Source organism: Musa acuminata, chromosome BXJ2-4 (genome assembly GCF_036884655.1).
Source record: "Musa acuminata AAA Group cultivar baxijiao chromosome BXJ2-4, Cavendish_Baxijiao_AAA, whole genome shotgun sequence".
In the NCBI taxonomy this organism is placed as follows: domain Eukaryota; kingdom Viridiplantae; phylum Streptophyta; class Magnoliopsida; order Zingiberales; family Musaceae; genus Musa; species Musa acuminata.
The window spans coordinates 41297027-41318293 of NC_088341.1; the positions used below are offsets into that span (position 1 = coordinate 41297027).

Here is a 21267-nt window from a genome sequence, read left to right on the forward strand (position 1 = left end):
TATAAATTAAAGACTGTTTCTTTGAAATTCCACTACTGATATATTGGTATAAAAATGATTATATATATATATATATATATCTTGGTGTTCTGAGTATTTTGAGATAATTTACTGTGATATCTAAGGAGAATTTCGTATTAAAAAATTAAAAAATTTAATTATTATATATTTTTAAAAATTAAGAGCAATGTTATATTTTTTATATAATTCATTGGATATAGAAGAGCAATGTTAACATTTCTTGAAAAAAAAGGAAAAAGAAAAAAAAAACGGTGGGACACACGGTATGGGCACTATTAAAGAGAAAATAATGGTGTTGATATTGACACTGTAAAGGAGTTCTTGCAAGACCAAACTAGATATTTATTGCTTGTTTTTGGCTAGATCAAGATCATCTGTATACAATTCGATCAAGATTTATGTTTATGAGATGTGATGTAATTCTATACCGATTGTTAATCGCATAAAATAATCCTCCTATATTTAGGTTCATTTAAAAATTAAAATTGACCCATGATATAAATATTTGTAAGAAAATACTTATATTAAAAACCCTTCCTTTTAACATTTATATTTATGTTATGATATGTACACAAACAAGAGATTAGTGAAATCTCACCGTCCATCGTGATTGATTAATCCTAGTGAAAAATAGTTGATTAGGTAATACAAGAAATAAATTTGGAAGAGAGGGTGATCCAATAAATATATGTTTATGAAGTCCTGAGACACATTGGATATACCTAGAAACACCATATTAAATAGATAATATATGTTTTGACATTATATATATATATATATATATATATATATATATATATATATATATATTTGTGGCGAAAGAATCATCATTAGCTTATTGTACTACACAAATTATAATTTCTGATGTCAATTATAACTAATTATTAACAAAACTATTGCTGAAAGTTATCCTGAAAATTCAATTTCATAATTTTTTGATAAATAAATATGCATCGGATGAATTATTATTATTATTATTATTTTGGTTGGATATTATTATTGGGTCCCGCTTACCACTCAGACGCCAACACGGGTTTCCACCGCTCATTCTTCACCACGTCACGTGATCAAGCGGGTCGCATCCGATCGATATAGTGGAAGACGCAGCTTCTTATCCTATTCAAAAATCGAAGCGAGAGAGAGAGTAAAAATCTCGCCTTGTTCTTCGTCAAGCCCTCGTCCTCGTCCTCCTTTTGCCACTCCTTTTTCCATGTAAGATTAGCGCTGGGGTTCTGTGCGAACTCGACGGCCTACTTATCCGCTCTCTAAGGTTTCCGACGTGTTGCCGGCCGGCCAGCGCCGATGAACCTCCGCCGGAGAATCCACGCCGGAACCCTCGCCTCTTCCTTCGTCTTCCTGCTCTTGGCCGTGATCTACTTCCGCGGCTGCGGCGCCGAGCTGGACGCCCGTGAGGCGGAGAGATCCGCGCTTCTTCAGTTCAAGCGCTCCGTCTCGGCCGACCCCGCCGAGCTACTCCATGGCTGGAATAGCTCCGTGGACCACTGCTTCTGGCCCGGCGTCGCGTGCGACGGCCGGTACCGGGTCGTGTCCGTCAACATCTCCGCGAAAGGCGGATCCTTTCCGCTCCCCTGCGCTCGATTTGGCCCGTATCGGCGGAGCTGCGGTGACCCTGGTCGGAGGCTAGCTGGAAGGCTGAGCGCCGCTGTCGGGAGCCTCTCCGAGCTCAGGGTGCTCTCTTTGCCGTTCCATGGCTTTGATGGCGAGATCCCGGTCGGGATCTGGGGGTTGGAGAATCTGCAAGTGCTTGATCTCGAAGGTAACTCGATTTCGGGTAGCCTGCCCTCGCGTCTCCCTCGCTGGTTGCGTGTGCTAAATCTGGCTTCCAATTCGATCGAAGGTGAGATCCGGCCCTCGCTCTCGAGATGTATCGACTTAGAAACCCTAGACCTCTCTGGCAACGAGATCAATGGAACGATTCCGAAATTTCTTGGTGGCTTATGTAAACTTAGAGAGCTGTATCTCTCTTTTAATCGGCTTGGTGGGTCGATTCCTGATGAGATTGGATACGGGTGCCGGAGTCTCCAGATACTTGACTTGGCTGGAAATCTATTGGTCGGAAGCATTCCGTCCAATTTAGGCAGCTGCACTGAGCTGCAAGTTCTGTTGCTGTTTTCCAACCTTTTGGATGGATATATTCCTTCTGATCTTGGGCGATTGAACAAGCTGCAAGTTATGGATGTGTCAAGGAACAGTCTGAGCGGAACCGTACCTGCGGAGCTAGGGAACTGCTTAGAATTATCCGTCATTGTTCTTCTGAATCTATATGAACCGGTGCTGCAGGAAGCAGCTTCTAATTCTGTTGATATGGATGAATTCAATTATTTCCAAGGTAGACTTTCTGAAAACATCACTGCTCTGCCGAAGCTTAGGGTGCTTTGGGCCCCAAGGGCAATGTTTCAAGGTGAGATTCCTGGAAATTGGGGTACCTGTGAGAGCTTAGAAATGCTTAATTTGGGCCAGAATCTTTTCACAGGACAGATACCTAAAGTGTTCGGCCAGTGCAAAAATCTTAGGTTTCTTAATCTGAGCTCAAACAGCTTGACGGGTTGGCTTGACAAGGAGCTTCCCGTGCCTTGTATGGACGTCTTTGATATCAGTGGGAATCGATTGTCTGCCTTGATCCCAAGGTTTACTTACAAAGAATGCCCTTCATCTCAGTTCCCGTTAGATGACATGTCCTTAGCTTACACTTCATTCTTTGCTTATAAGAGTCGCACAGGAGTTGACTTCCCTATTCTTGAAACTGATGGTGAATTTCTTATATATCATAATTTTGGAAAGAATGATTTTAAAGGTACTCTGCCTTTTTTACCATTGGCCTCTCATAGGTATGGTAACCAGACTGTTTATGCATTTATAGCTAATGGGAACCATCTCTTTGGATCACTGAATGCTTTAATTTTAGAGAAGTGCAACAAAGTGAACCGTCTGATCATGGACTTAAGCAACAACATGGTACATGGGGTGGTGTCATCAGAAGTAGGTGCAGTGTGCAGTTCTCTTGTTGTTCTGGATGTATCTAATAATCAGATTTCAGGAACAATCCCAGCTAGTTTTGGGTTATTGTGGAAGCTTGTTAATCTGGATATGAGTAGGAATTGGCTGCAGGGCAAGATACCTGACAGTATTAAGCAGTTAAAAAGCTTGACTTATCTCTCATTAGCGAGTAACAATTTAAGTGGTCACATTCCTTTTGGCATGGATCAGTTGCAATCTCTCAAGGTTCTGGATCTCTCATCAAATTCCCTCACTGGTTATATTCCTAGTGATCTCGTGAAGATGACTAATCTCACTGCTCTTTTACTCAACGACAACAAGCTCTCTGGGAGTATTCCTTCTGCTCTTGCTAATAAGACATCACTCATTAAGTTCAACATTTCAGTCAACAATTTGTCTGGACCATTGCCTTTGAATGCCAGTACACTGAGATGTGACAGTGTCTTTGGGAACCCTTTACTCCAGCCCTGTCATACATACTCTCTCTCTGTTCCATCATCTGATCTGCAAGGGAGTAGCCAGAACCCGCAAGCATATACTGACTCACCACCAGGTAGCACTCCAAATGATAGCGGCAATAGTGGCTTTAGTTCTATTGAAATTGCTTCAATTGCTTCAGCAGCCGCCATAGTATCTGTCCTCCTATCTTTGATAGTCCTCTATATTTACACAAGGAAGTGTGCACCTAGGTCCTCTGTTAGGTCATCTGGAAGAAAAGAAGTGGCAATTTTTGTTGATATTGGGGTTCCACTGACTTATGAGAGTGTTGCACGAGCCACCGGGGGTTTTAATGCGAGCAACTGCATTGGAAGTGGAGGCTTTGGGGCCACATACAAGGCTGAGATTTCACCAGGTGTGCTGGTGGCTATAAAGAGACTTGCAGTAGGAAGGTTCCAAGGTGTTCAGCAGTTCCATGCAGAGATCAAGACACTTGGAAGATGGCGGCATCCTAATCTCGTGACTTTAATAGGTTACCATGTTAGTGACTCTGAGATGTTTCTGATATATAATTATCTTCCAGGAGGTAATTTGGAGAGATTTATACAAGAAAGGTCGAGAAGACCTGTGGATTGGAGGATGCTTCACAAGATTGCTCTAGACATTGCATGTGCACTTGCTTATCTGCATGAACAATGTGTTCCCCGTATCCTCCACCGGGATGTTAAGCCTAGCAATATATTATTGGACAATGAATTCAATGCCTATCTCTCTGATTTTGGATTGGCTAGGCTTCTAGGGAATTCTGAGACCCATGCAACCACTGGTGTGGCTGGGACATTTGGTTATGTCGCTCCTGAGTATGCCATGACATGTCGTGTTTCTGATAAAGCAGATGTATATAGCTACGGTGTGGTGCTTTTGGAATTAATTTCAGACAAGAAAGCACTGGATCCATCCTTCTCTCCATATGGGAATGGTTTCAACATAGTTACTTGGGCATGCATGCTGCTGCAAAAAGGCCGGGCTCGTGAATTTTTCACTGATGGGCTGTGGGATGTGGCTCCACATGATGATTTAGTGGAGACTTTACACTTGGGTGTCAAGTGTACTGTTGATTCACTTTCTATTAGGCCCACAATGAAGCAAGTTGTTAAACTGTTAAAGGAACTCCAACCTCCACATTTTGGGCTTGGTTGACATATTCACGTTGAGAGGTATCATGCTACATATTCTTCATCTTTTTTTTTCTTTTTCTTTTTTCATTTTACCTACTTTATCTGTACCATAAAATATCCTTTTTCAGTTGCTAATATTCATCTGTGCTGTGCTCTGCTGTTACATTTGCCATTACTAGGAAATGGAGCAGCCAGGTGTTGCATAGAATAAACTTGAAAAAGTTCCTGCCCCCAAACTTTATGTGCTTAGAGATAGTATACTTTTAAGTGAAAGAGTGTTTATCCCTCATTTATATAGCTCTTCTTTTGAAAGTGCAGGAATAATATGTACATGATAATAGACTTTGTTAGAATAAAAAATGAAGAAAATATTTTTAGATCTTCTAGTAATCAAGCTAGATGATTACAACTCGTGCTTCTTCTATAAAATTTGAAGAACTGGTACATTCTGCATTAAACATCTTATAGGCAGAGTATGAAGTTGAAACTGATGAAGAATTTTGCATAAAATATAACGATCGCCTTTTGAGATGTGTTTGAGATTGATTTTGTTGATCCCTTGCTCTGACTTACTAAAAATTGTAGTCCTTTATGTTTCTGTTTTTTGATTCATGCAGGCTTTTTTTTTCAGTTTAATGTGCTCCTTTAAGATTAGGCTATATTTTTATTTGCACCCTCTACGTCAAAGCCAAATCCTGCAAAAAATGGGAGGTCATGCCTCGTATGTTGCCTGGATTTTTTTTTCACCATTTCTACTTGTTTGCTAGCCGATTGTAAAAGAGTTGTCTAAAATTTGATAGCAGGTGATGTGATACATTACTCATGAACCCTCCCCGTGCAGAAATAATGGAACTATTTTAAGGGTGCAACTCCTTGGAGTTTTGTCCAAGTATGTTTCTTTTTCTTTTCTCTATTTACCAGACAAAAAGCTATATCAGTCAGTTTTTCAATTATTTTTATAAAAATTGATGAAATGCTGTCGTCATCTCATTTAAAAGTACTATAAATAGATATAATGATGGAGATATCTGCAAAAATGTTTGTTTTAATTAAATTTTGCCCTTTTATCTAATATATGTGCTGCCTATCTTACACACAAACCACAACTTTTTATCTTCAATTGTCTTTATCAGTTTATTGTCTCCTGTGCATATACCATTGCATAAGTTTCAGTTTATTGTTTTTCTGAATATTACTGTGGCATTTGACTATTGCTTTTGTAAATTGTTAGTTTCTATAAAATTTTATCACTTTCATTAACTATCTGATATAGTTAAAAGAAAATATGTCTTTTGATGCAAAAATTCTTTCCTCCCCTGGCATGACATTCATAAAATCAACAGCCACCATTACTGTTCTTCATTTACAAAGATGAACATGCTATCTGAAATGGAAGTAACATGTTTAGGCTTTTTGGAAGCTAACTGCACATATATTCTGCAACTTTATCATAACCTGTACATGATATTTTGATCTTAAATCAAAGTTTTTTGGCAAGCGCTTATCCTTTTTCACTCTTTTCGATTTCTAACTTCTTAATTTTCCTAAAACTTGTAAATCATATTATGGAACATCTCCTGGAATGCATTACTAAGCACTTATCAGACCTGATCAGTTTATGTTTGATTGATTCAGGTTGTGACTCAATTCTATGCCTCTGGACCATAGGGGTGCATCGTAATGAGTTTATTGGCAATCATTACATAGGTTATGATCTTCAATATCAGCTGGTACTGCTAATGTGTGAACCAACATTGACAATTTTGATTTCAATAGTCTAATTGATACTTGAGCATGTTTAAAAAGGGAGAGAAAAAGATTCTTGCTAGTCGCTTATTACTTTCTAGTATGTCATTGTCATGGCCGAGGAGTCTGTTGGTCTAATTAAATATAAAGATGAGACAGTAAACAGAAACTTATATTTTCTATTCCCATATCATGTTAGAATTCTTAAGAACCTCTTCACCGTAACTGTTGTATCTTAATATGTTTTCTCATTGCACATAATTGAAGCTAAACAGGAGTGGATTTAGATGATTGGACTGAAATTGAGAAGAGAAATGGTGAAAGCCTGGTGCCCAAGAAGGTGGACGGAGATACTAAAACAGTCAGCTTTCGGCACAAGGTAGAATGAGATTTGTTTAGCCAATTCCTGCAGTGGATGTTTTATAAATGCATCCTTGCAAAGTTTCATTTTTGTTTGTTATTCTTGCAAGTTTACAGTGTGTGTATACCCTATAAATCTTGTTTATGGATGCATTTAGCCTTGTTACCTTGCAAACCTATAAATCTTGTTTATTTTTCCTGCAACTGTGCATTTACCTCCCATCCAACATCCTAGAATTAACTATAGTACTGTTGGAGGTCATTAATAAACAAACAAGCCATATTGCGAGTTTCTCTTTCCATACTTGATAGCATTAGATGGGTGTCCACATAGTTAATAGTTACTATTAAACAGAGAGATGTTTAATGTGGTTTGCAAGTAAAGAGCAATGGTGCAGGAACTACTATCCGATATGCAACTTTGCAATGGGCAAATAGGTGGCTGTTTCTCTTAGCAAATCTCAAGACAAAAATTTGTCAATTAGACTGAATAATTTAGAAAATAGATTCAGACCAGTTTGTTCTTCCTGCAGATGTAGATTATCAAAGGGAGGAAAGCACGGTTACGATAATACGTTACATCTTGCATACTTGGTTCTCCTGATATGATGTTTTGATCTCCAGCACCATGTTCCTTTTCAGTGAATCCAGTTAGTCTTGGAAGTCTTGGCTTATTAAGGAATTCTGGGTTTACTGTGCAGATGGTTGTTCTTCATGAAGCCCTGATGATGCAGTAGTGGTTGATGGAAATATGGCTCACCGAAGACCGAAATCATCTTTATTCATGTAAGAAAACCTCATTGTGTTAAAGGTGTTAATTTTTCTTTATAACCATTTTGATCTGGCAGGAGCTGCGATCTGTAGATCTAAGTCTCACAACTGGATCATACTACTACTGTCAACTCTTGTTAGTATCTCCGCAAAACAGCTTCTACATAATTTGTGATTCACTTGCATGTTCCTCCACAAGATGTGGATCTCTTTTTTCTTCGTGGTTTAGGATAACTTGTGACCCAAATCTCACCTTTTGTTTTTTTTAGCAACAAAGTCCTATGAAATCACATGACTTAGTCAGACATCTATTTGTCGTCCTCCTATTGAGATAATTTATGCTCTTGTTTCTTTGTTATGTCCTCCTTTGCAATGAAATGGGGACATTTCACCATACCAATCATGCAATCCAACATAAATGTGTGCCGACGGAATGATGCATTCTTTTGTTGTATTTGTGTTCCATCTTAGTCATAAACTGTTAGTAATACAGGCAGAAGAAGGGATCGCCAGGTGTCGATTAACGAGTCATCTGCGGGCCATGGGAGTCAGCTGCTTCATCGCCGATCTCCATCTCTCTTGCGTGAATTCAATACTGTTATTGCTGAAGTCAACCGCTCAAATCTCTTTCACTTACAGCGCAAAGCCTCTCTGAAACACCACAAACGGATGGGATAAGTAGAAGAACATCACGGGCACATACAATATGCCCACTCTTCATGAAATCTTTTGTTGCAAAAACATGAAATCACAGCCATGCCTGAGAGAGAGAGAGAGATGCTGAATCTGTAGTCAAGAGTGTTGAACAAAGAATCTCTACAACCTTGTCAGTTCGTGAACATATGCAAAGAATTTGCTAAATACCTTAAATGCTGTGAGGAGATCAAAATTTATTGAGCATTCTATGAGGAGAGAAGATTGAGTCCAATAATGAAACTGTAGTCAAAGTGTTAAATGAAGAATCTTTTTTTTCGCTTGGAAAAGCAATATATAATCTTTTTTTGGCTTGGAAAAGGGAAAAAAAATTGCTGTGCATTCTCATATTGGAATAAATGAATGAATGCATGAAGATGCCGGCGATGTACAGGTTCAGGGTGATCATGTTCTACATGGCTAGAAAAAGTTAGTTTCGTTCATGAAAAATGGTCCTACGGATAAAATGTATGCTCCTAAACTACTCGAAGGCATCGAGCGACACACAGTAATCAATCATACATGAAGAAGGAAGAATCTTCTTACTCAAATATTCGTATGCCACAATCATTGTTGTGCCCCATGCCGACATGCTCGCAAACCTTGGGCCTAATCCTCTGTATAACCCTCTCCATCCATCTTCAGCAATCAATCTTTTCATAACTTGTCCTACATCTCGTTTCTCGGTAGTGTCCATGACCTCCAAAGAATCAAAATATTTTCATTAGAATTAATCAAAAGCTAAACATGGGACAAAAAAATAGAGGAAAACCAATGTAAACTGCCTTGTTTCACAAACCATACTTGCATTGGGTGTACATTTCTTCCTAGTCAAACATGTATTTATAGAAACAGGCATGCGCATAATTAATTGCTTGTGAAGAAAATATTAGTAACAGAATGAGACAGGTTCCGAAAGCAGTGTATGCTAGAATAAGAAGAATTCATTAGCCCACTTCTATATCCACATTTACTCGAGCATGCATCCTCAGCCAAAAGTTAAATATCATAGTTTGCAGGGATTTTCACGAATCTAACATAGTTTCAGTTCTTGATGGTTTTATATTGTAGGGGTTTTCACAAATCTATCATTTCAAAGTTTGTAAATATCATAGTTTCCCTTGCAGATTTTGGCATAGCATATAAAACCTTCCCAAATATTAAGGTCATTCGCATATATCCTTACCATTAACATCCATTTAGAACACTCAGGTTGCACGCAATAGTTCCAGATCCCACACATTCTTGTGGACCGGAGAGAATGATGCTCTGGATATTCTTATAATCATAATAATTTCTTAAAAGGCATTATTGTCATTTAGAGATTTAATTGACAATCAAATGATAATTAACTAATGTGGACTAACCATGATGTCATGTATGTAAGTTTTTAAATTCCGCAAGGATCTATATTTAAACTCAAACAAAACTCACTTATTTTGGAGGTTCTATATATATATATATCTGTGTATGTGTGTGTGTATATATGTATATGTATATATGTGTATATATATAACATTTGATATATCATACATATCATCTAAATAAAAACAACATATGATAATGAGTGAAGCTGACAATTGCAGTACATCATATATCATCTTAGAGACAGCCTATTATCCTAAAATTACATTGAATGGGATTGGGTGTCAGGGCACCTATCAGCACCATGTCACATGATGTTGGTAGACCTCATGGCGCTGTTGAATAAGCTGATGTGCATTTAATTGATTCTGATGAATTAGTAGGGTCTACTAAATGGTGTGTTTGGAAAAGGTATTGATTTGTATCAACATGTTCAGGTAGGTGCCGATGTTGTGTCTGATATTTGTACAATTCACATTATTTGGAGTATGATATTAGTAAAGCATATTCCTTGTTTTATCGACTTCCATAACAACTATTTAAGAAACAATATGTGCACATCCTCCGATAAGAACTAACATAATGCAAAAATATACTTGAAGTCCTCAATCATCAAGTGGAGGACTAAGTAACAAATGACATATGTTTACTCATATTTTATGGCTCCAAAAATAAACATCAGTTGCAAACTTGTAGGATTAAGTGGGAACGGGGAGCTTCATCAGCATTATCCTACTTTCTACATCACTTATATAAGTATTTTGGCTTTGTTACATTTTGTTAACCTAAGCACATACTCATCCATCAGATGCAAAAAATTCAACCTCTCTTTGCTGCTCATTTTCAGCAAGTATCTTGTCAGTGACAATCAATACAGACATTTTTTAATAGCATAGACTGAATTATACATGAAATATTACATACTAATAGATAATTAATTGGAGTTAAAAAATTCAAGGTTTCTTACCTCTCTCTCTCTCTCTCTCTCTCTCTCTCTCTTTTGAGCAATCTTACCTCTATATTAGCAGTGAAGTTTATAAAGCATTTTTCACTCCTTTGCTTTGAGCTTACTTCTGAAGTATACATTAAAATATATTCCAACAATGAACGTATTCCGAATTGCTAAAATCAATATGCAATCAGAAGCAGGCTATATTGTAAGACTGTAGAGACGAAACTTAGGCAGAAATCACAACTGAAAACAGAGTAAAGATGAAGATGGTACCTGCAATCGAGTCTTAATTGTGTCAAGAGGGGTTGTGACACAAGATGTCACAGCACCTGCTACAACACCACTGGCTGCTTGAGCACAGACTATATTCCACTGACTAGAAACATTTTTCTTCTCATTTCCACAACCTAGGAGCCTGCACACAGAGACCAGTAAAATACATGTACATGATTCATGAAAAGTGCACATAAGTATGAAGTAAAAATCATGACAAAAATATATGCTTGCGTGTCTGTGAATGTATATGTGTGTGTGTATATAACTATATATACATACAAACATACATACGTACATATGTGTATATATATACACATACATAAATGTATATGTATATAAACACATCAATGAACACTACTTTCTTAGCTTCTTTTACACAAGGAAAAAATCAATATTCCATGGTTAAAATGTGAACAAAATACTCAGGCTTTAATGAGCTACAATGATCCACTCTAGATAATCTACCGAGTCATGTGAACCATCAAATGGACAAGAATTCCATATGGATGGATAACCCTCACTTATATATTATGACAATGATTATGAGACAGAAGGCAATACCATCAGCAAATAGCCTAAACATGTTCTGTTGATGTCTAATTGAAATGTAAAACCACAAGTCTATATATTTGCATTATGAGGTGGTCAAATAGAGCAAGTTTCTCTCAGAACATGAATAAAAAAGATAATGATCAGGATAAGTTCTAACACAAAATGCACAAAAGGTATTATTGACCAAAATACAGAGTCCCGTTTCTAGTGCCCAAAAGCATTAGACATGACCTGCAAAAATGACTGAATGTTCTATATTTGATGAAACATAATCGAGAGCATTTCCATTTACAGTCGATGGGAGATATCTAAGCATGAAAGCAAGACATAATATATGAATAATTATCAAATCAAGTAGTGTACATCATCATATGCATGTTCTTCAACATAAGATTTAGCTTTAGAGCTGACAGGAAAGACAGCAACTTACTTCCAGATAATATGTTGGCTGGATCCGTAACTTGCCCACCATACAGCACTAGAAGGAGGATATGTCATAACGGACAGGCCAAATCCTCTGTATAGTCCCCAGACTCCATCAGACTTGATAATTCTATGAACAACGTCAAATCCACCATTATACTTTGCAAAACCAGAGTACCCTTGTACCATCAACTTTTGGCTAACCTAGTAGAAAAACACCTTGTTCATAGCTGAGTAGAATATGTGGATATGATAATAATAAAAGATGAAAAATAAAGGATAGCTCCAGGCTTCAAAATGGATCAAACCATCAATTCAAAGCACCTAGTTGTAACTAGATTAGAGCACCTTCTAGAGGTACTGAGATGGTGAGACCTATATGTCTGATGTTGATTATTCTGAACTGTGCAACCGATAGAAATAAACCACAATGAGAATGACAACTGCAACCAATATGGTCCTATGTGATCATCAGAAAATTTTACTTGTATATATAGACATTTCAACAGAAAGCAGTTCTGAATATCTAATTCCTGATTGAAACAAAATGTAGTTGTAAAAATTTATGACAATGCTATTTTTGCTAGAAAAGCTTCTTCTGATGTTTTTCTGGGAAGGAGGTTTACCTTTCAACTTAGCTTTTTTGGTTCACTGTGACGCGAACAGGCTTGGTTGTATTCATTATGCTTAGCTTGTTAATATAGTTTACTCTCTTCTTTTGGAAAAAAAAAAATTATGACAATGAGTGACCAAAAACCAAAAAAGTAAGTCACCACAACCTCTATAAATGCTAATTCTTCTGACTGTACTACCAACTCTTGGCATCACAATTAGGTTGTGCTTTTGCGACCTATTTAAGTCAAGTATATAGATTAACTCTCTCCAGACCTTGTATTGATAGGAGCCTCAGCAACTGACCTACCCTTTATATTGGTTTCTTATCATGAACTTTTTTTAGTGGAATGCAAGGCACTGAAAGATATTTGAGAAACACTGAAGGGTTCAGTTCTAAGAGATTCAATCTTGACTTGAAATGTGATGCATCAACAAACTCCACACTGATTGTGGACTATAGCTTTAGTGAGTATTATATGTCACTAGCCTAAAAAGGCATAATCTGGATACTCCTTTTTGAGGATTTGGCACATGTGATTTATAGGCTCAAACTGTGACCACTATGGTGTCAGAGTATCAGCTGTCTGTCATATGTTGACCATGTTGGGAGCTCTCATGCCTCCCAATGAGCCTCTGGTCTGACAGGGATTAGCAGTGACATATTGGAGCGAAGCACCTCCAAACTCCAGGTTATCTGTGAGAGATCCAGGTAATCTGTGAGAGGACCAGGTAATCCATGTGATAATTATAATAGTGTGTGGATACAAGAAATCGACGGTTTGAGTGAGAGAAATCGGCATACCACAATTAGTTCACATCAAGAATAGGCTATAAATTTAATTAGTATATGAATTGCTATATCCTCCAAAAACACCTTCAGGAATTTCTCAGGATCTTGGCCCATTTATGGGCTCTGTTAATGAGACGAATAATTTACTTTGACTAGCAACTCATTTATTTTCAAAGAGAATAAATGCATAGATAACTTTTAGTCAAAAGAAAATTATGGGCAAGCCATCTTGTGAAATAAAACCATATTTCTTGAGCAAAGCAGAAAAGCAAATGTTGCTGGAGTTCTGGAAATTGACATATCATAAGAAATTGTTGAAAACCAACTTCATACCACATCAAGAGGAACAAACACAGCCTGGGAGCATAGAGATCCTGACATGCCAGCAATGCCATTTGCTATGGCAGCTTGAACTGGTTCAGAAAGTTTAAATGGTTCCACCAGCTTTAATGAAGCCTCTTTCGTCATTTCCAAAGAAGTGAGGAAAACAATCCTGGCAGGAACAGCTCCAGTTATAACTGTGCCGAAACCCCTGTAAAGACCAGGGATGCCATCAACCTTTACAATATTTCTGAAAGCCGAAAATACATTCTTCTGCACAGCATCCTTTGAAGCAACCTGCATCCTAGTCTTTATGACAGAGAGTGGATATAGTGCCAGAGTAACACCACTGAAAATTCCAGCTCCTAGAACATAGAACTTGGTTTTGTCAAGCCTGCAGGATACAGTACGAAAAAAATGATAAGCACCTAGATTGATGAAAACACAATTAGGAACAGAGACAAAAAAGCATAAGCATGCAATCTAAATTAAGGGTGTAGTACTAAAATCCACTGAAACTAGTGGCAAAATTAGGTTCCAATTGCAATGCTGGAGAAGAGGGGATAGGGGAAGAAAAGCAATGACAACACTGAGATCTCCATACGAATCATCGATGGCAGGAATAGCTCCAAACTTAGCTACCTTGGTTTAATGAATAATGGAATAGATGATTCATGGTAACCTATTTGAAGGAACAAAAATGTTAGTTTTCCTTAACAAATTTAAGTTCTCTTTTCAATTTAATGAAAAGAGTCCAAAAAGTTCTAAGTAGTAATGCAAAAAGGCACTATCATAGTTAACTATAAAGCAAAGACCAAGACAGTTGTCAAATAGCCAGCATATCACTCAGAAAAGTTAGGAAGAGTAACTCTTACTAAATACCAACTTGGATATGAAACACCAACCAAGGCACAGTGTTGTGTTATTGAATATATTTGAATACCACACCAAGACATACTTTGAAAATTGTTCCATTGCATGAAATGTTTCTGGAAACCAATTTAAAATAAAACTAACCAAATAATTTTAATGGAAGCTCAGTGAAAATTCATAGAATTTAACTACCACACAAATTCTGAAAGAATTTTCACAGAGAACAGGAAAAACACTCATGGTTGACATAAGAAATTTATTCACAATTTGTTTCCTTAACATAAAAACATCCCTCGTTAGTTATATAATATGCATCACTATAAGATTGTAAAGTTTTATAATAAGGCCCTACAGAAAGGAACTCAGATGATCAAATCTTTGGTATTGGTAACTGGTGATAAGCTAAAATTGAAATCTTAAGAGCATGAAGCAGATGGTGGATGGTAATCTGAAAGCTCAGCTTCAACACAGCCTAGCCTAGACCATTTTTGAAGCCCTTTTTTCTCCCCAGAACGTTGTGGTATTGTTTGATTTGACAAGGTCAAAATGTGCATCTAACAGAGAAGAGCTCTAGTTGATAGATTGACATATATGCTTAAGACAACAAAATCATCTTTCTTTGCAACATCAAGCTATGTTTTTTGTGATATTCCTAATTCTCTCATAGAGACAGAAATAACCAATAACAGAAATATCCAATGGTTTTGCTCCATATAAGTAACATGAAAATGAATATAAAAAAAATCTAATGACAAAGCGAAATAAAAGGTGGAAAAAAAAGTGAATGACACCTGAAGAACCCAAAAGTGCAAATGGCATCGAATACATTAATTCAATCTAAGAATTCCATATAAAATCTCCATAAGTGGGGCGTTAATGAACAATCAATACATTCTCGATTTATATTACCTTGAAATTTCAATTAGAATCTGGAAAACTATTTTCACCATAGAGCAAAACCACCTGCTGGCATAAAGCACGAAAGAGAAAAATCTGAATCCATAACATCTCATTGAGACTAACTCAAATAGAAAAATCCACTATTTGAGGAAGAATTTAATGAGCTAGCGAGTATCAGCACAAAAGACACAAGCAAACCTCTAATTAATCTTTAGCAATATCCAAGCACATCTAAAATATCAAATCTTGAAAGAGAGAAAAAACCGAACAACAACAACAACGACCGAAATATACATACCCACAATTTCAAGGAAACTAATGATTCAGATGAAACAACAAGTTGAACCAGCACAGCCAAGAAATTCTCGAATTGATAGTCAAATCTTGAGGTGGAATTCGACAAAAAAGCAACCACCGACATAATAGAGACAAGTAATCCTCGAATCAACAATTGGAAATATCAAGAACACCAAATATAACAATCCTGAAAGAGAGTAAAACCTGAACAACAACAAGAACGAACAACCAGATTGACATACCGACAACTTGAGTACAAGCAACGAGCGTTGACCCAACAGATAAGAAATCGTCGAGTTAACGGTAGGCAATGTCCAGGAACACCTAAAAAGGTCAAAACTCGAAAGAAACATCAAATCTTGATAAGTAAGCCTCGAGTTAATGCTAGCTAAAATCCAAGAACGTCATAAAAAAGCCAATCCTGCGCGCGTAAAGACGAACAAGAACAACAACCAGAATTGACTTACCCACATTTCCAAGAATTAAAGGAAGAATCAGACGCAATGTTCAAGAGTACCAATAATGCACGAATCTTGAAAGGAAACATAGAGAGAGGACGAGACGCTTTACTTGTCCCAGCTGATCTCGGTCTCGTAGAAAGATGGAACATCGGGACGGGCGATCTCCGTCGAACCCATTCACCTCAGCACCAAACCGATAAAAAGAGAGATCCGAGAAGAGAAGCGGAGAACTCCTCTCCCTGTCTCCCTCTCCCCCTCTCTTAGATTGCGAGAAATGAGAGCCGACACGCTCATATTACAACTTGCAAGGTGACAAATTAGGCTCCTCTACAATAATTCTACGAGTCCACTTATGATCGCACGTTCGTAATCGCATGTGATGATTGGAGTACAGTAACGGACGGCAGTGATGTGGGACATGGACGTCGCCACTGAAGGAATATTTTGGACGGGATCCGTCATAGTCTCGATCATTGCTCGGTTAAAAACATTTTTTAAAAACTGATTAAATTAATTCAGAAAACATTCACTTTTAGGTTGTTTTTAAAAACTGTTATCCCTTTTCATAATTTTCAAACAGTCATCCTTATTTCAAAAATCTCAAAAAAGATCCCCCAAAAGCTATTATGTATTTTCCATCCAAATCCAAAAGGTTTTTCCATCAACTGTTCACAGTATTTTTATTTCAAAAACATTACACAATGTTTTTGTTTCAAAAACCCTATATAGTGTTTTCATTTAAAAAATTATGTGAAAAATATTATTTAATATTTTTAAACTAGTCTTATAATATTATTTTTGATAAAAACACTACAAGACTATTTTAAAAGTACTATAAAATATTTTAAAAATACTATACAGTGGTTTTATATTTTGTGGATAAAAAATAATCTACAAAACATTGTGAATAATTGACGATTTTTTTTTTTGAATTTGGGTGGAAAAAATGATAACTTTTTGAAAGGACATTTTTTGGAATATTAGAAATAGGGGTGATTGTTTAAGAATTATGAAAAGTGGTACCGTTCGAAGAAAAAAAACTCAAAAAGAAAATATTTTCCTTGGAAATGGACCTAAATAATTAATTTATTTTTTCAATTATTTTTAAATTTTGAATGAAATAACCATGCGTTTGACCATTTTTTACTACACAAAATCTACTGGACCAGAATCTAATCAGGAACACAACAGAAGGGCGTGGACTAGATTTATATGTAGCGAATCTAATTAATTAGAATTTGCCATCCAACCTTTCAACAGAACTCAAGCAAGAGAGAAGCAACAAACATGTTTTATGTTCATAATTTCTTCTCTTAGATGGTCTCTCACACTGATAGATAATTATCTCAAGTTTCACATCAATATAACAAGCATTCCACTTAAATAGCAATTCAAAGACAATGAGCGGTAGCCACAGGAGAACATAATCATCAAGAAAGCAGAAAAAGGACTTGAGCCAGGATCTAAATTGGTTCATGTGCGATATGATGTTCGTAGATATACATGATGGTTCCCCAATTTGATAGAATTACCGATGGATGGTTTAACTGCTCTGTGTCAGGACTTCCGCTTCAGCTGCTGCCATGGGATCAGCCATCTTTTCTGTTTCTTCTTCCTTTTCCCCTTCTCTCTCTTCCGCCAGCTTCTTCCGATGAAGCTCCTCAGCTGCTCGCATTGCAGCTTGGTGTTCCGCCTGCAGGCGCTGCATTTCTTCCTCTTGCTGTTGCCTCTCAAACCACGTATCAGCATCAGCCCAAACTGAACAACAATTAAAATGAATACTTAGAGAACATAAAAAGGCCATCAAGCTAACCATATGTCAGATAAACGGTACTCTCATTGTATCATTGCTTCTATAATGTAACTTGCAGCGGTATAAGTAGGTCTACACTGATTTAATCAGTACATTTACATTGTGAATCAAAAAACAACAAAACACTTTTATGAAAGGGACAACACTATAGTAACTATGGTTTTTTGTCACTTGAGAAACTGAAGTGATTTGTCATCACTTAATCATCTGTAAAATCTCCATTCCAAGAAGATATGGACACTCACTGAGGGACACGAGAGATGAACATGACATTCATCATAGCATCCATTAATTGGAAAGTTAACCCTAAGGTATCTTGCCACACGGCATAGCTACTAATGTTGGTGACAAGCATCATTCAATAAGTAGTGTAACTCGTAGTGTTGTAATAACCTAAATTTAAGAAGTTAAGCTAATTTTCTGACTAATCATTATCACAATAGCCTCTGGTTGTCGAAATTAGGAACATAAAGCAGGAAAATACTCTTGTTCATCTAGTGATTCTCTTTTCAAAAGTTAAAAGAAGGCAAATAAATCCTACATATGGTTGTTTATACGATTTTATTCCCTTCTGATTTATCTATAATGCCACCCACTTATCATCTGCAATCTTTACTTTTCCTCTTTTTGAACACTAATGATTCAGTTTAAATGTTGGCCTCAAGGTCGGATGCTATCTCTTGTCTGCTGCAACATAATTCATCCCATAAAGTCCTTGTTATTCAAAACATTGTGAAACTCAGTGAAGCTGTGATGTCGCAGTTCCTTTCACTAGTAACTTTCCTGATTGGACTTCAACAACAGGTAATAGGAGCTGAATGTTCAAAGCAAGGTTCGCAATACCGTACCGTACCGGAGTTTCGATCTGGGCTCGATACCGGTACGGTACGGTATACCGCTCGGTACACCCAGGTGTACCGAGCGGTATATTCAGGAGTGCCGAGCACTGTAGCAGTTCTACAGTACTGCTACAGTCGGAACGGTAACCTATGGTCCGCGTACCGAAAGTCTGTCGGACCAGTACTGCAAACCATGGTTCAAAGAATGGCTTGACCATACAACTACAAAACTAAGTGCTACGCGAATTCTTGTATAACTATTGACATAAAACAGTAATAAGAATGTACTCAACTAAACCCAAAAATGGAACCAACATATAATTGAGCTCACATTGACACTCAAACCAAAACCTAAATTGTTCAAATCCAAGACTCAAACTGATGCAGGAAGAAACCAACCGCCACCAACTTCTGCAATAACAAGTCGACAAAAGGACCTAACGATCCTACCCCACCCCTGCCCTGGATATGGCCTTAATGAGCTATGGCTGTTTAGCATTCCATGCATGGCTAGAAACACATTTTTCCCTTGTTTAGCAAAACAAGAAAAATAATTGACAAGTTAAAATATCATAAAATTGTTTGATGTGTAGAAATACATGAAGGTAGAAGCCATCAAAGTAGTGTACTCAAACTCAAAGAACGGACTGGTAATCAATGATTAGTAACACTGAATGTGCCAAGCAACATAGGAACATCTTGCTTCAGAAAAAAAGAGATTTTGAGACATCAATCTCGTCAATAATATAATGACCACATGATAATATGAGCTAAGAACAATAGATGTAGATTGGTTCGTAGAACAGTAAAAGAGGAAAGGAAAAGACTGCTCAAGATGGGAGAGATACTGACTGGGCTGGGCGGCCCATCCTTGCTCGCCACCCTTGATGCGCTCGGGGAAGGCGTAATTGACGGTGAGGACGCGGCCGTAGAGCTCGGCGCCGTCCATGTTGTCCATGGCGGCGGCGGCGTCCTCGCGCTCGAGGAAGGTGACGAAGCCAAAGGAGCGGTGCTTCTGGGTGGCCTGGTCCAGCGGCGTCTTCACGTCCTTGATGTCCCCGAACGGTATGAACGCCGAGTGCAGGATCGCCTCGTTCACCTCCTCCGCCAACCCACCTGTTCTCAAGCGTTCCCACCCCAGACCCCATAAGAAAGAAAAGGGCATCAGAAGAACACAACATTAGGCTAAAAGAATTCCTATGAGGCAATCCGTCGAACACGTTCCAAACAAGACGAAAAATCTTCTTCTTCTTCTTCTTCTTCTTCTTCTTTTCCTACTCACCTACATAGAGGGTGTTCTTCTGCACTGGGTAGTTCATGATGCTCGTCTCCTCCCACTCCGCTTTTTCCTCCCACTCCGCTTCGCCTCTCGATCAATCGAAAGGGATGACGGGCCGCGCCTGTCGACGCTTCTATTTATCTTGCATCCACAGGACTCGTTCACGTGCACTGCACGCCAGAAGAGGAAATCCTTAATCACGTGCTCGGCACCTGAGGATTCTCAAAATTTTGCATTATATATATATATATATATACACACACACACACACACTCCTCTAAATTAGTGATTTATATATTTGCCCCTCTAAATTTAAATATAGTCCATATAAAATAATATTATAAAATCCTTCAAAAATGTCGAAATGTATAATAAGCCAAGTATTTGAGACATTTATAAGATTAATTTTTACATACAATGATGGTCATAGTAATCAATATTTAACTTGAAATCATTGATGCTTCTTGGAACTCTAGAAAGTCCAAAGTCATAACTTTGGTCACTAATCACCATCACTTTACTTGTGAGAAGAGATCAAAATGTCTGATGAACGCATTGGTTATCCATCTTTCGACATGGGTTGGATTTGGGCTTACGAAGATTACAATTCTCATAATACAACTAAGCGCTCGATGAATAACCGAACTCAAATGGTCCGAATTGAACGCAGGCTTCAACGATTCCAGTCTCGATTCTGGCAACGAGGAAGCTTTGTCACGTGAGCCTGCAATAAAATAATGCATTTGTACGTTTCATACGTGCCTACAGCCTACCGGTTCTACCTAACACGCCTCACATGTGACGTGCACGTACCTATCCTACAACTCTCTCTCTCTCTCTCTCTCTATATATATATATATATATATATATATATATAGAGAGAGAGAGAGAGAGAGAGAGAGGGTTTGTGAGATGGCGTAGTGATGCATGAACGTGAGAAGATTCTTCGTCTCCATCGAAACTGTGGCCGCATGCAACGTGCAAATAATTGCTGCTATTATATTTGACATATACTCCCCTCCACCAAACTCTTTTGACAGTCGACGGATGCGTCCTTGACTCGACGTCTCACCCACCACCACCACCATTCAAGTCTCCCAGCTTCGTGGTCCCCATGGAGGACAGTCCCATGCAAGCCAGTAAGGAGGTGGTCTGCATCGTGCAGAGCATCTCTTTCTTTCTTCTCGTCAAGCGTTTGGTGGGCGAAGCCATTAACGCCCACGTTGTAGTTCGATGATTGGGGAAGGACTAAGGAGAATGAAACCAAATTTTTTTGGCCTAATTTA

At 37.8% G+C, this 21267-nt stretch overlaps 3 protein-coding genes across 27 annotated transcripts; 1 reads left to right on the forward strand and 2 right to left on the reverse strand.

Annotated features, from left to right (window-relative positions):
- The first annotated feature begins 1134 nt into the window (after positions 1 to 1134).
- On the forward strand, positions 1135 to 8565 carry LOC135610921 (LRR receptor-like serine/threonine-protein kinase RPK2). 18 transcript variants are annotated; one of them, XM_065106001.1, is made up of 6 exons: positions 1135 to 4694; positions 5459 to 5544; positions 6291 to 6780; positions 7463 to 7547; positions 7610 to 7668; positions 8026 to 8565. In XM_065106001.1, exon 1 carries the CDS (start codon positions 1324 to 1326, stop codon positions 4675 to 4677), a length of 3354 nt encoding a protein of 1117 aa, XP_064962073.1. In that variant the 5' UTR covers positions 1135 to 1323; the 3' UTR covers positions 4678 to 4694; positions 5459 to 5544; positions 6291 to 6780; positions 7463 to 7547; positions 7610 to 7668; positions 8026 to 8565. The 18 variants fall into 18 exon arrangements, with proteins under 18 accessions (XP_064962073.1, XP_064962067.1, XP_064962070.1 ...); XM_065105995.1 differs by having other exon boundaries at positions 7463 to 7668; XM_065105998.1 differs by lacking the exon at positions 7610 to 7668.
- Positions 7956 to 16327, reverse strand: LOC103982903 (uncharacterized). 8 transcript variants are annotated; one of them, XM_065106012.1, is made up of 8 exons: positions 16160 to 16327; positions 15832 to 15913; positions 15302 to 15355; positions 13532 to 13913; positions 11801 to 11997; positions 10816 to 10957; positions 8772 to 8925; positions 7956 to 8183 (listed from the first exon to the last, which is right to left on the reverse strand). In XM_065106012.1, exons 1-8 carry the CDS (start codon positions 16197 to 16199, stop codon positions 8143 to 8145), a joined length of 1092 nt encoding a protein of 363 aa, XP_064962084.1. In that variant the 5' UTR covers positions 16200 to 16327; the 3' UTR covers positions 7956 to 8142. The 8 variants fall into 8 exon arrangements, with proteins under 8 accessions (XP_064962084.1, XP_018680408.2, XP_064962088.1 ...); XM_018824863.2 differs by having other exon boundaries at positions 15302 to 15358; XM_065106016.1 differs by having other exon boundaries at positions 15302 to 15358; positions 16057 to 16317.
- A 1074-nt stretch (positions 16328 to 17401) lies between these two features.
- Positions 17402 to 20127, reverse strand: LOC135610922 (uncharacterized). Its single transcript, XM_065106017.1, has 3 exons — positions 19985 to 20127; positions 19555 to 19818; positions 17402 to 17808 (listed from the first exon to the last, which is right to left on the reverse strand). Exons 1-3 carry the CDS (start codon positions 20019 to 20021, stop codon positions 17594 to 17596), a joined length of 516 nt encoding a protein of 171 aa, XP_064962089.1. The 5' UTR covers positions 20022 to 20127; the 3' UTR covers positions 17402 to 17593.
- Positions 20128 to 21267: the final 1140 nt, after the last annotated feature.